The 14,107-nt window shown below is 49.6% G+C and overlaps 1 protein-coding gene across 1 annotated transcript in view; it reads left to right on the top strand.

The window, feature by feature from the left end:
- Positions 1-6,857: 6,857 nt before the first annotated feature.
- The window catches only part of CTSH (cathepsin H), a 22,663-nt gene continuing 15,413 nt past the window's right edge, over positions 6,858-14,107 (top strand). The window contains exons 1-2 of the mRNA XM_032263847.1: positions 6,858-7,025; positions 12,577-12,608. Of these exons, the coding sequence (XP_032119738.1) occupies positions 6,935-7,025; positions 12,577-12,608 (123 nt within the window). The 5' untranslated portion in view covers positions 6,858-6,934. The remainder of the gene's footprint in view (positions 7,026-12,576; positions 12,609-14,107) is intronic.

Consider the following 14,107-nt stretch of genomic DNA (forward strand, 5'->3'; position numbering starts at 1 on the left):
AAAATACAAAAATTAGCTGGGAGAGGTGGCATGCACCTGTAATCCCAGCTACTCAGGTGGCTGAGGCAGGACAATCACTTGAACTTAGGAGGCAGAGGTTGCAGTGAGCTGAGATTGCATCACTGTACTCCAGGCTGGGCGACAGAGCGAGCCTCCGTCTCAAAATACACACACACACACACACACACACACACACACAATGTAGTGTAGCCATACAATAAAATATTAATCAGCTTTACAAAGAAATAAGTACTAATGCATGCTCTAACTTGGCGGAACGTAGGAAACATGCTAAGTGAAAGAAGAGAGACACGAAAGATCTCTTATCATATGATTCCTCTTCCATGGAAGTGTCCAGAATGGGCAAATCCACAGAGTCAGAAAGCCAATTAGTGGGTGCCAGGGAAATGGGGTGGGAGAGGGGAATGAGGAATAATTAGTTCATGGGCATGAGGTGTTCTTATTTTCTTCTTTTTTTTTTTTTTAAAGACAGGGTTTCACCACGTTGGTCAGGCTGGTCTTGAACTCCCGACCTCAGATGATCCGCCCGCCTTGACCTCCAAAGTGCTTGGATTACAGGCATGAGCCACCACGCCTGGCCAGGTATGAGGTGTTCTTTGCAGGTGATGAAAAAGTTTGGAAGCTAGAGGGAGATAATGGTTGCACAACATTATAAATGCACTGAACATCACTGAATTATACGCTTTAAAATGGTTAATTTCATGCTCTGTGAATTTTGCCTTGACAAAGCAAGAGGAAAACTGGCTCTCACTGGCCGCTCATTCACAAAGCGCTTCAGATGTGATCAGGAGATCATTTAGATTCGCTAATGGGATAACTCTGAATTACATACCTTAAAATCATTGAGTATATGTTATATGAATTTCACTTTAATTTTAAAAAAGTGAAAGGAAGAAACAAAGGAGGAGAAAGAGACTGGTGAGGGACGGCTTCTCAGAGGAAGGGTCTCAAACTGGTTCTTGAAGGAATAGGGGAAACCCAGGGTTTCTGGAGAGAAGAGGGGCCAGGGAGACCCAGATAAGGTAGGCTGTAAGTGACGGGTTGAGCTGCAATGGGATGAGGAATCCAGGGATAGAGGGGCCCCTGGGGACAGCCGGGAGGTAGAGGCAAGTGGTGGGGGGTTGGGCCTGGGTGTGGGGCTGGAGCTGTGAATGGCAGGTCCCGGAAGTGTGCAGAGGCACCGCAATAGGACTTGATGGTGAAATCTCTCTTCTGACCTGGCCTGATTCCATTTCATTCAGTCAAGCCCTTATCAGCCCTTGTTTGCTTGTTTACTGTGCAATTACTACCCAAATCAGACCCAGTGACTCATGACCCAGAAAGAGTCAAGGCCCTTCTCATTGCCAGGAAGGGGAGTTGGGAATGTCCCGCTCAGGTCGAGCGGGTCCAGGCAAACTTGCAATCCTCTCCGGGCACTGCCCCTTCCAGGTCCCTCCATGGCCCCAACTGCGCATTTATATTTATTTGTTCCCTCCAAACCTTGCACCCACCTGCAAACGCCATCCACCATTTCTTTTTCTTTGCTTCTCTCGAGAGCCTTCTCAAGGCACCCACAAGCCTAATACAGCACCTCCAAACGTCTCTAATCCAGGCCCTTCAAACGTCACTTTCAATGCCACAAGTCTTTTGCCATCTGACTCAAATTAGACAGGAACAACTACTGCTACTGCTGTCGTTCGTGTTGTGCTGCAGAGAGCCAGGCTCTGTGTCTGAGCACTGACATGTGAGTGTGTTCCATTTCACTGAAGATACAGGAAACCAGGGCAGTGATTTTCAAAATACACCACCAGTGTGGCGTGGGCACTGAACCCCTGAGACTAACAGCTAAACAGGTACAAACTAGCTAAAGATCAGTCAGCTGCAGGAAACCCTGAAAAGTCATCAGGATTAAACAGGAGTGTGGGGTGCAAATTATTAATTCAGGAGTTCAGGAAGAGGAAGTTTCCGTAGAGGAGCAATTCAACTGGGGTGAAATTTGGAATGGGTTGAGGAGGGTGTGGCTGAGAAGGAGGAGGGGTGGGGGAAAGGATTGAGGTGGGGCTGTGCCCAGGACAGGAAGTAGGTCTCTAAACGGATGATGAGTGCCGTGATGGTGGGCATTATAAGAAAGATAAGGATATATCAGAAAGGGTCTTAAGTGCAAGGCAAAGGAGTATAGGCTGTGAACATTTGTGAACAAGGAGAGACTGAACGAGGCCCTGGAAAGAAAACAACTGGAGTCTGTAACTCTGGGATTCAGAACTCCTGCCTATGAACCCTACCTCCCCCAGAGGCAGGAATTAGGCCAACTAAGCTGGGATAAGCTCACACTGCACAGGAGTTTGCAGCTTGCAGAAAAGTCCAGAAACAGGTGCTCTGTGACAGGGCCAGGACTAGGGTGAGAGAAGTGAGGCATATGACTGAGGTGCAAAATTTAAGGGAATGTCCAAAAACGCAGTAAGCCAGAGATAAATAATATTCGAACGCAGTATTTTTTTAAATAAAAAAAAAACCATGGTGAGCACAATATCACATTTTTAAATAAATATGGGATCGGGCCAGGCGCGGTAGCTCACACCTGTAATCACAGCGCTTTGGGAGGCCAAGGTGGGCAGATCACCTGAGGTCAGGAGTTCCAGACCAGCTTGGCCAACATGGTGAAACCCCATTCCTGCTAAAAATACAATAATTAGCCAGGCGTGGTGGTGCGTGCCTGTAGTCCCAGCTACTCAGGAGGCTGGGTAGAAGAATTGCTTGAACATGGGAGGCAGAGGTTGCAGTGAGCCAAGATCACACCATTGCACTCCAGCCTAGGTAACAAGAGCAAAACTCTGCCTCAAAAAAAAAAAAAGAAAAAGAAAAAGAAAAAGAATGAATGAACATGGGGCAGGTAATGACTACGGCAGCTGGCAGGAGGCATTCTGCTCACAGGCACTGACTGCAGACTCCAGGAGCTGTGGTTGGCGAACTCCTGCTGATGTTTCTGGGAATTCTACACCTGGAATCTCTGGAAAGTACTTGCTCCCATGGGCAGACACTGCGGAGTAGAACTCTGTACTCAGGTAGCCAGGGGTTCAAATCCCACTCTCTTACTTACTTGTGTGGCCTTAGACAATATACTTAAGTGCCTAAATTACCTCATCCATACAATGGGGATTTAAAAAGTGAAGCTTCAGCCGGGGGCGGGGGGCTCACGCCTGTAATCCTAGCACTTTGGGAGGCCGAGACAGGTGGATTGCCCGGGCTCAGGAAGTCGAGACCCTCCCAAGCAACATGGTGAAACCCCATCTCTACTAAAATACCAAAAATTAACTGGGCATGGTGGTGGGTGCCTGTAATCCTGCAGAGGCTGAGGCAGGAGAATCACTTGAACCCAGGAGGCAGAGGTTGTAGTGAGCCGAGATCGTGCCATTGCGCTCCAGCCTGGGCGACAGAGCGAGACGCCATCTCCAAAAAAATAAATATAAATAAATAAATAAAAAGCGAAGATTCACCAAGTTTGTGTGAAGCGCTTGGAGCAGGATCCAACACATGTCCCAAGAAGAGGGCATGACTCTGACCATGGGTAGGCCTGCTCACTGCTCCTGGCCTGCCAGCCTCCATACGCACCAGACCTTCAGACCACTGAGTCACCTGCACAAGTGTATTCTATGGAAGTTCTGTAAGTCAGAAGCCCACGTGGACTTGGATGGTTCCCTGGAGTCTCCAGGAGAGAATCTGCTTCCAGACTCATTCAGAGTGCTTGGTAGATCGCAGTTCCTCGCTGGTGCAGTACTGAGGTCCTGGTTTCCTTGCTGGCTGTCACTGGGGTTATTTCCAGCTTCTAGAGGTTGCCCGTGTATCTTGGCTTTGAGCCCCCTTCAAAGCCAGCAGAGGCAGATAGAGTCTTTCTCATGATTCAGAGCTCTCTGACACCCCCGCCCCCCGCCTCATCCCTCCTCTGACGTCTCCGGCCTCTCCTTCTGCCTCATCTCTGACTCTTCTCGCTCTTCTGCTTCCAAAAGCTCACATGATTCCACAGGGCCCCTCGGATAACCAGAATAATCCTATTTAAAGTCAGCTGATTCAAATATCTGCAAATCCATCTGCAAAGTCCTCCAAGGCGGTCACTAGATTGTGCTTGAGTGAATCACCAGGGAACAGGAGGCTTTCGAGTTCTGCCCACCAGCCCTGGTCCGGCCAAGACTGGGCCAGCAGCTTCAGTTCTCAGCCTCGTTTCTGCAGAGGTGCAGAGGACTGGAACCACGGAGAAGCCCTCACAGAGGTGACAGCCGGCTGAGGCCACAGAGGCAGACGAACTCACCATGAACGTGCATGCAGGTGGCAAAGGACAAAAAGCACACAACAAAGCATCAGAAGGGGCCGGGCACTTTGGGAGGCCAAGGCGGGTGGATCACGAGGTCAAGAGATCGAGACCATCCTGGCCAACATGGTGAAACCCCATCTCTACTAAAAATACAAAAAAATGGTGTGGTGGCACGCGCCTGTGGTCCCAGCTACTCGGGAGGCTGAGGCGGAAGAATCGCTTGATCCCAGGAAGCGGAGGTTGCAGTGAGCCAGCCAAGATTGCGCCACTGCACTCCAGCCTGGTGACAGAGCAAAACTCCATCTCAAAAAAAAAAAAAAAAGCATCAGAAAAGCCCACGCATGGAGCAGGGTGGATCACTATTCTGGTGCCATGCTCAGGGCTAGGCATTTTACCTATAACTCTATTTAAACTGCATGACTGTATCTAACTACCCTGGAAAGCAAGGATGCTTGCTCCATTTTCAGCGGAGAAAACTGAGGCCTGACAGGATGGGGGAACCACTTGCTAGGTCACACAGTGAATCTGTAGTAGGGCAAACATCGGACTCCAACTAACCAGGTCAGTGCCCTCCACATCCCAGCACTGCAGGGGCTCTGGCCTGCTGGAACGATCCACAAAGGAGGGTCACTGGGGACCCAGCGCAGGGGACAGCTCTGGACCTCAGGTCTAATATGCAGAACTTTCGATTCTGGCATCCTCCAAGTGGCCAGGATGGGCAGAGGAGTGAAGCATTCCAGGCACACCTGAAGGGCAGGACATTTGCCTGGAGAGGACACCTTTATCCCAAGGCCAGCGACTCACCTTCAAAATAGTAACCGTGCAGGGTCTTTTCTGAGACATTTGCCTCAAATCACAGAGGGGTTGGTCACACCCAAGGGGCATCCAGACGAGGATGGAGTCACAACCTAATGAAGATCTGCTTTCTCTGAAAAAAAGGTACCTGCTGGAGCTGACCCCCGATTCCCTGGAGATTCCATGTCCACGTGCTGCACCAGCCGCAGAAGAGGAGACAGACTGTCGGAGAGGCACTTTAATTGCAGATTTCTGAGCCCTACCCAGACCCACTAGGTCAAGTCCCAGGAAGGAAGTCCAGGAATCTGGTTCCCCGGGTGCCTGAGAGGTAGAGTCTGGGCTAGAACTTCAGGCGATGAAACCAGTAGGAGGGGAGCCGTGAGAGGGCTCAGGTCTGCTTCCAGTTACAGGTTGGAAAGAAACACATTTTTCTTAAAGAAAGGGCAGGACACAGAGGCTCACACCTCTAATCCCAGCACTTTAGAGGCTGAGACGGGAGGACTGCTTGAGCCCAGGAGTTCGAGACCTCATCTCTACTAAAAATACAAAAAAAAACCTAGCTGGGCGTGATGGTATGAGCCTGTGGTCCCAGCTACTCAAGAGGCTGAAGTGGGAGGATCTCCTGAGCCTGGGAGGTCGAGGCTGCGCTGTGCTGGGGTGGTGCCACTGCACTCCAGCCTGGGCAACAACAGAGCCAGGCTTGGTCTCTAAATAAATAAATAAACAAAATTTTAAAATAGAGCAAGACCAGAGCAGAGAGCATTGCAGTAGGTCAAGGCTGGGTTCAGACACTCCCTGCACACAGACTGGGAAAGTCACAGTCTACTCCTGGAGCCTCGGTTTCCTCATCTGTAAAATGGGGGAGTCAACAACATGCCACTTTGCAAGGTGATGATGCAAGTGGAGAACAGGGTGCTACTGGGCACTCGAGGCTGCGCACAGGTGGGTCTGAATCTCCCTCTCCTCACCCAAAGCAGTGATGGCGCAGGCTCCTCAGCCTGTAATGCCCATTCTTCTGTCTCACCCAGATCCTTACATACCATCTTCTTCAGCTTTGCAAACTACAGAGAACCGCCCTTCAGCTCTTAATGTAACTTCCTTAGCGGAAAGACTAAACTGTCTATTGAGGGGCAAACAAGTCACAAGGAGGTCGTCTAGCTTCTCCAGTTGTAAGTCCATTCCAAGCAGAAGGGACAGCCAGGGGAAGGTGGTCAACCAGGGCAGGGAGACGTGGGGAGTGCAGGAGGAAGTCCAAAGTGGGGACAGGCAAGGACATGGGGGTCCCATGGGGGTGTGAGGTGGGGACAGGCAGGGACATGAGGGTATGAGGTGGAGACACGCAGGGACATGGGGGGTGCAAGGTGGGGACAGGCAGGGAGATGGGGGTGGGAGGGGGGGACAGGCGGGGACCAGGGGAGTGCGAGGTGGGGACACGTAGGGACATGGGGGACGTGGGGATGGCCACAGGCTGGAAGAGGGAGAGGCCAGGCTGAGACCCGCCCCACTGCGCGGTGCCAGGCAGTCCAGGCAAAGCGAGGACTCAGCCAGTCCTGACGGCCAGGAAGGCCCTTCCTCCCAGAGGAGACGTGAGAGCGACGCGGCCCGGCCGTAGGTGGAAGAGCCGGCGGGTTAATCGGAGCCGCCCACTCCCGCGAACCAGGCCGAGGGGAGCCCCGCACACCCCCCCCCCCGCCCCCCCCCGCCCCCCGCACTCGCCCCGCCCCAACCCCCGCGCACGCCCCGCCCCGCACCCCGCCCCCAGCGCTCCCGGGCCCCGCTCGTGCCGCCACCTCCGCTAGTCCCGGGCGCCAGAGTCCCTCCGCTGCCGACGGGATGTGGGCCGCGCTGTCGCTGCTCTGCGCCGGGGCCTGTCTCCTGGGAGCCCCGGCCCGCGGCGCCGCCGAGCTGTCGGTGAACTCCTTAGGTACGCGGGGGGGCGCCCTGGGCCCCGGGGAACCGGGCGGAGCTTTCCCCGGCAGAGGCCGGGGCTCTGCGCGCTGGCGGGGCAGGGGGTCTGGGAGCGGGGCGGCAGGCGGGCCCGGAGGAGCAGGGGCGAGTGTCCGGGCGGCGCCCCAGCCTGGAATACCGGAGGAGCCCGCACTCCGTCCGCCCTCCGCTGAGTGCACACGGACTCCGATTGTCCCAGAGCTGCGCAGGGACTTCCCAGCCTTCCTAGCAGCTTCCCCGGGACTGGGCACCCAGGGGATCCCCGTAGTGCCGTGGGGTCCCATCTGCAGAGCGGGCTGGCTGTTTGGAGGAGCAGATCCCTGGGCAACCGCACCAAGGAAAGCCCCGAGACCAGCGGTGCTTTTCCCGCACCCCAGGGCCCATGCTGTCAGGCGGAGCCCCAGGACTCCCTTGTTGGCCAGTCGGCCGTGACTGCAGCTTCCTGCTGCCCTTGCGCCCTGCCTGCTGCCCGGGCTCAGGCACCTCCCCCGGCTGAAGGCAAGGAGCCTGCTCTTCCCTACTGCCCCCTCCTTTCCTGCAGCCCCTGGTCCCAGCCTCAGCCCACAGGCTCTGAACTTAAAGACCACCTGCCCCCTTCGCAGAGGAGTCCAGAACCTAGGGAGGGGGTGCCCTGAGCCCTGGAGGAACGGGACAGGGCTTTCCTCCAGCGAGAGGCTCAGGGCATGGGACAAAGATCACTGAGGCTGAATCAATCTCAGCCAGAGGGTTGCCTCATTCCTTCCCACCTGCTTATAAAAGAAAGCCCCCCAGCCTTGTAAACCTCCGTGGGCCCCCAGCTCCAAGTCAGTTCCCGCCTAAGGAAAACTCCGCCCCCACAAGCGGGCTGTGTGGAGCAGGCTGGCACCGAGAAGCTGTCTGAATTCCAGAGTAGGGTTTGGCAAGCTTTTTCTGTAAGGCACAGTGGCTCACGCCTGTAATACCAGCACTTTGGGAGACCGAGGAGGGTGGATCACGAGGTCAGGAGACCCAGACCATCCTGGCCAACATGTTGAAACCCCGTTTCTAATAAAATACAAAAATTACCTGGGCGTGGTGGCGCACACCTCTAGTCCCGGCTACTTGGGAGGCTGAGGCAGAAGAATCTCTTGAAAACAGGAGTTGGAATCACTCCAGCCTGGGTGTGTGGGTGACAGAGTAAGACTCCATCAAAAAAAAAAAAAGGGAATACTGTAGTTTCCTGTCACCTGCTCTAAATCCAGGCAGGGCATACATCATGGCACTTTTAAAAGTCCTAACGAGACTGAAATGGATCTATTCGAGGGTAGGGCACCGTTCACCAGCAGATTATTCTGGCCCCAGAATAATCTTCCTAGAGGCAAACAACCCTTGTCCTGAGTTGAAGACAGTCCTCCTCTAAAGCCTTCAGCTGCAGTAGGGCCCTTAATCAAGGTTTGGAATCCCCTGAAACCCTAAAGGGACCCATGTTGGGGACATATGCATTTTTTTCCCCTGGGAAATTGGCCATAGGTTGGTCTCTGGACCAGGTTCAAGACCCAGAAAAGGAGATATAAATGCTGTGTGGTAGTGATCTTCACACTGGAGGTGTGGGTCCTTGGTGGAACACAAAGATATTCCAAGTGATGCTGGCACAGAGAGTGTTCTGGGAATCCATTTACAGACCTTGTATTTCCAAATGCTCTCTTTGCTAAAACTGGGAGATAGCCCCTGAAGGCAAGGGGGGACCTCTTTCCTTTCATTCAATCTGAACCTGAACCCATGGGTATAAAAACAATAGGAACAGCTGGGCGTGGTGGCTCACGCCTATAATCCCAGCACTTTAGGAGGCTGAGGCAAGGGATCGCCTGAGGTCAGGAGTTCGAGACCAGCCTGACCAACATGGTGAAACCCCGTCTCTACTAAAAATACAAAAATTAGCCAGATGTAGTGGTGAGCACCTGTAATCCCAGCTACTCAGGAGGCTGAGGCAGGAGAATTGCTTGAACCTGGGAGGTGGAGGTTGCAGTGAGCCAATATTGCACCACTGCCCTCCAGCCTTGGTGACAAAGCCAGACTCCATCTCAAAAAAAATAATAAAAAGGAAGAAAGGGCTGGGTGCAGTGGATCACACCTATAATTCCAGAACTTTGGGAGGCCGAGGTGGGCGGATCACAAGGTCAGGAGATCGAGACCATCCTGGCCAACATGGTGAAACCCCATCTCTACTAAAAAATACAAAAAAAAATTATCTGGTCGTGGTGGCACGCACCTGTAATCCCAGCTACTTGGGAGGCTGAGGTAGGAGAATTGCTTGAACCCGGGAGGCGGAGGTTGTGCCATTGCACTCCAGCCTGGCACTTGGCAACAGAGCGAAACTCTGTCTCAAAAAAAAAAAAAAAAAGGAAGAAAGGAAGAAAGCATGTTGAGTGATAGAGCACCATGGAATTGGATGCACAGAAAGGAACGCAAAGAATTAAACGGCATTGCTCTTGAAAACTGCCTCCATTTCCAGCTGCCTCTTTGAGTAGGGTTTCCCAGCGCTTTGACCTATAAGAAACAAAAATAAGACCAGAATTATGCTGACCCTTTCCTCAAACAATATTCATTCCTGAAAATATAAATTCATTGTGGGGGAGGGTAGTAGAGTCCTGTTTATCTCCGTAAGAGATACATTTCTGATACAATTTTACTTTTGATGTTTAACAATTGTTTTTCATAATGTATAATACATTTAAAATGTTTTAATCAGTTGGGACCCTAATAATAATTATGGATAACTCAATCCATAATAAATTTTTATAATAGTCACAGATATGGGTCACAGGTAGTAAAAATCATTTAAATTTATACTTTTTGTTGTTACAGAGAAGAATGGGAAAGTGACCAAGCATAAAAATTAGGATAAAATTGGCTGGGCGCGGTGGCTCACACCTGTAATCCCAGCACTTTGGGAGGCTGAGGCGGGTGGATCACGAGGTCAAGAGATCGAGACCATCCCGGCCAACATGGTAAAACCCTATCTCTACTAAAAATACAAAAATTAGCCGGGCATGGTGGCACACACCTGTGGTCCCAGCTACTCGGGAGGCTGAGGCAGAAGAATCGCTTGAACCCAGGAGGCGGAGGTTGCAGTGAGCTGAGATCGTGCCACTGCACTCCAGCCTGGTGACAGAGCAAGACTCCGGTCTCAAAAAAAAAAAAATTAGGATAAAATTAGGATAATATTCTGCCAGGTGGGGATGGAGACAGGTGTTGAAGGAGAAAAAGAAACTCTGTAAAACATTTGATTCTGTTTTGTTTTGTATTTTTGAGTTGGAGTTTCGCTCTTGTCGCTCAGGCTGGAGTGCAATGGCACAATCTCGGCTCACTGCAACCTCCACCTCCCAGGTTCAAGCGATTCTTCTGCCTCAGCCTCCCAAGTAACTGCTATTACAAGTGCCCGCCTCCACCCTCAGCTAATTTTTGTATTTTTCGTAGAGACAGGGTTTTGCCATGTTGGCCAGGCTGGCTTTGAACTCCTGACCTCAGGTGATTCGCCCCACTTGGCTTCCCAAAGTGCTGTGATTATAGGCGTGAGCCACTGCACGTGGCCTAAATATCTGACTCTTTACAGAGAAGTTTGTTCAAGTTATTGATGGTGGATATCAAATCATCTTGGTATTTAGATTCCACTGTTCCACTGCCTGGCTTTAAAAGAATGATATAACAATCTTATTGTCTGAGATTTTTTTTTTTTTTGAGATAAAGTCTCCTGTCACACAGGTGGGCATGCAGTGGCCCTATCACAGCTCATTGCAACCTCAACCTCCTGGGCTCAAGCGATCCTACCGCCTAATTTTTTTATTTTTTTGTAGAGACGAGATCTCACTCTGTTTCCCCAGCTGGTCTCAATCTCAAGGGATTCGTCTACCTCAGCCTCTCGAAGCGCTGAGATTATAGGCTTGGGTCACAGTGCCAGGCCTTACGTTTAAATCTCAATATTTGTAAGTTGGAATATGTCTTTGGAGGCATTCAAATTTAAGATGAAATGTTTAGGCCGGGCGTGGTGGCTCACACCTGTAATCCAAGCACTTTGGAGGCCAAGGCGGGAGGATCACCTGAGGTCAGGAGTTCAAGACCAGCCTGACTAACATGGTGAAACCCTGTCTTAAAAAATTAAAAAAATATTTAAAAATTTTAAATTTAAAAAAAGAAAAGGAAAAAATGAAATGTTTAGATGAGAACATACGTGGAGAAATATGGCAGGAATCCAAAAACAGCTGGCTGGCCTGCTTTCTAAAGTTTTTCGTTTGTCTTGTTTTTTCTATTATGTTTTTGATACATAATATCTGTACATATTTGGGGGGTACATGTGAGGTTTTGTTTTTGTGAAGTCTCGCGGGAACACAGTCCTACCCATTAATGTTCACGCTCTCTGTGGCTGCTTTTGAGCCACAGGGGCAAAGTTCAGTAGTTGTGGCAGAGACTATATAGACTGCAAAGCCTGAAATATTTACTACCTACCCCTTTAAGGAAAAAAAAATGCTAGCCCTTGAGTAGATAGGTTTTGTTTTTTGTTTTTTTTCTTGAGACGGAGTCTTGCTCTGTCACCAGGCTGGAGTGCAGTGGCGCAATCTTGGCTCACTGCAGCCTCCGCCTCCTGGGTTCAAGCGATTCTTCCGCCTCAGCCTCCTGAGTAGCTGGGACCACAGGCGCGTGCTACCACGCCCGGCTAATTTTTGTATATTTTTAGTAGAGATGGGGTTTCACCGTGTTGGCCAGGATGGTCTCGATCTCTTGACCTCATGATCTACCCGCCTTGGCCTCCCAAAGTGCTGGGATTACAGGTGTGAGCCACCGCGCCTGGCCCCTTTTTTTTAAATCTGCTTTTTACTATTTTTTTTTGATGAGATGGCATTTTGCTCTTGTTGCCCAGGCTGGAGTGCAATGGCACAATCTTGGCTCACTGCACCTCCCGGGTTCAAGTGACTCTCCTGCCTTAGCCTCCCAAGTAGCTGGCATTACAGATGCTCAGCTGATTTTTTGTATTGTTAGTAGACACGAGATTTCTCTATGTTGGCCAGGTTGGTCTCGAGCTCCTGACCTCAGGCGATCCACCCATGTGGGCCTCCCAAGGTGCTGGGATTATAGGCATGAGCCTCTGTGTCCAGCAGTAGGTTTTTAAATTAACTTCTTACTGAAATACAGCATCATACAGAAAAGGGCACAAATTATTGAGTATGCATTTCCACCACTTTTCACAATCTAAACACACTCGGGTAACCAGTCCCCAGATGAAGAAACAGAACATAAGCCAGAATCTCTTTCTGTGCCCCACCCAGTAGGCATAACCACCATCCTGACTTTTAACACCATTGATTAAGAGTATGTAGTTTTTCACATTAATTTGAGGTAAGATACCAGGAAGTGTTGGGGTTTCTTTTTGCGTTCCGCGTTATATAACACCATTTTTGGTGTTTAAAATTTAGCCCAGTTTTTCAAATGCAAATCAGCTCTAAAGTGGCCTGCTTTGCTCTAGACTCAACATGACTGTGATACGCCCAGAACTAATTTTTGTTTTCTTTTTATAGAGAAGTTTCACTTCAAGTCATGGATGGCGAAGGTCAGTGCTCAACTTCTTCTTTCTGAACTTTTTCATTTCACAAAGTTTCCTGTTATTAAACCACACTGTACCACATTTAGACAATGAAAGAGGGAATTTCCAGCTTTGCCTAGTGGGGTTGTTCTAGACACTGAATTGGCCAAACACTGGGAAACATACAATTAAGTAAACTCCTTCCAAATAGCGGTCCCAGGCGATGAAGCTGGCTGGCAGCCTTTTTAGCCCTGGGATTCATTTCTATATTTTGTATTCAAAGCACATTGTGGAGAATGTAAATTAGTACAGCCACTGTAAAGAACAGTATGGAAGTTCCACCAAAAACTAAAAACAGACTACCATATGACCCAGCAAGCCTGCTACTGAGTATATATCCAAAAGAAAGGAAATTAGTATAATGGAGAGATATCTGCACCCTCGTGTTTATCGAAGACATAGTCACAATAGCTGAGATATCGAATCAACCTATGTGCCTATCAACAGGTAAAGCAGACACGGTGTATATATACAATGGAAAATTAGTCAGCCGTAAACAAGAAGGAAATTCTGTCATTTGCAGCAACATGAATGGAGCTGGAGGTCATTATGTTAAGTGAAATATGCGTGTTCTCATTCATATGTGGAAGCTAAAACAGAGGATCTTGTGGAGAAAGAGTAGAAGAAGGACTACAGAGGCTAGACTGGGGAGGGAAGGAGGGTTGAAGATAAACTGATTCATGAGAACAAAAATTTTTTTTTAACCTTTTTTTTTTTGAGACGGAGTTTCACTCTTGTTGCCCAGGCTGGAGTAAAATGGCGCAATCTCAGCTCACTGTAACCTCTGCCTCCCAGGCTCAAGTGATTCTGTGCCTCAGCCTCCAAAGTAGCGGGGATTACAGGCACCTACCACATGGCCAGCTAATTTTTGTATTTTTAGTAGAGATGGGGTTTTGCCATGTTGGCCAGGCTGGTCTTGAACTCCTGACCTCAGGTGATGCACCTGCCTCAGTCTCCCAAAGACTGCTGGGATTATAGATGTGAGCCATCGCGCCCGGCCCAGAAATAACTAGATAGAAGAAATGAGACCTGATGTCCAACAAATCAGTAGATTTGACTGTAGTAAGCAATAATTTATTATGTATTTCTAAATAGCTAGTAGAGAATCATTTGAATGTTCTCAGTATAAAGAAATGTTTAAAGTGGTGGATATCCCAATTACCTTGATTTGATAATTACACATTATGTGAATGTATCGAAATATTGCATGTACCGGAAAAAGTATACCTATGTGAATAAAAATATTATACACATTAAAAAAAAAAAAAACTGAAGCACCCCCACAGCCTTCTTTAGAAAGAAAGAAAGGAGGAAAAAAATGATAAAAATAAAAATAAATTTCAGGGCCGGGCGCGGTGGCTCAAGCCTGTAATCCCAGCACTTTGGGAGGCCGAGGCGGGTGGATCACGAGGTCAAGAGATCGAGACCATCCTGGTCAACATGGTGAACCCCCGTCTCTACTAAAA

The sequence above is a fragment of the Sapajus apella genome, unplaced genomic scaffold (assembly GCF_009761245.1).
Source record: "Sapajus apella isolate SASKATOON/1434 unplaced genomic scaffold, GSC_monkey_1.0 scaffold139, whole genome shotgun sequence".
Classification (NCBI taxonomy): Eukaryota; Metazoa; Chordata; class Mammalia; order Primates; family Cebidae; genus Sapajus; species Sapajus apella.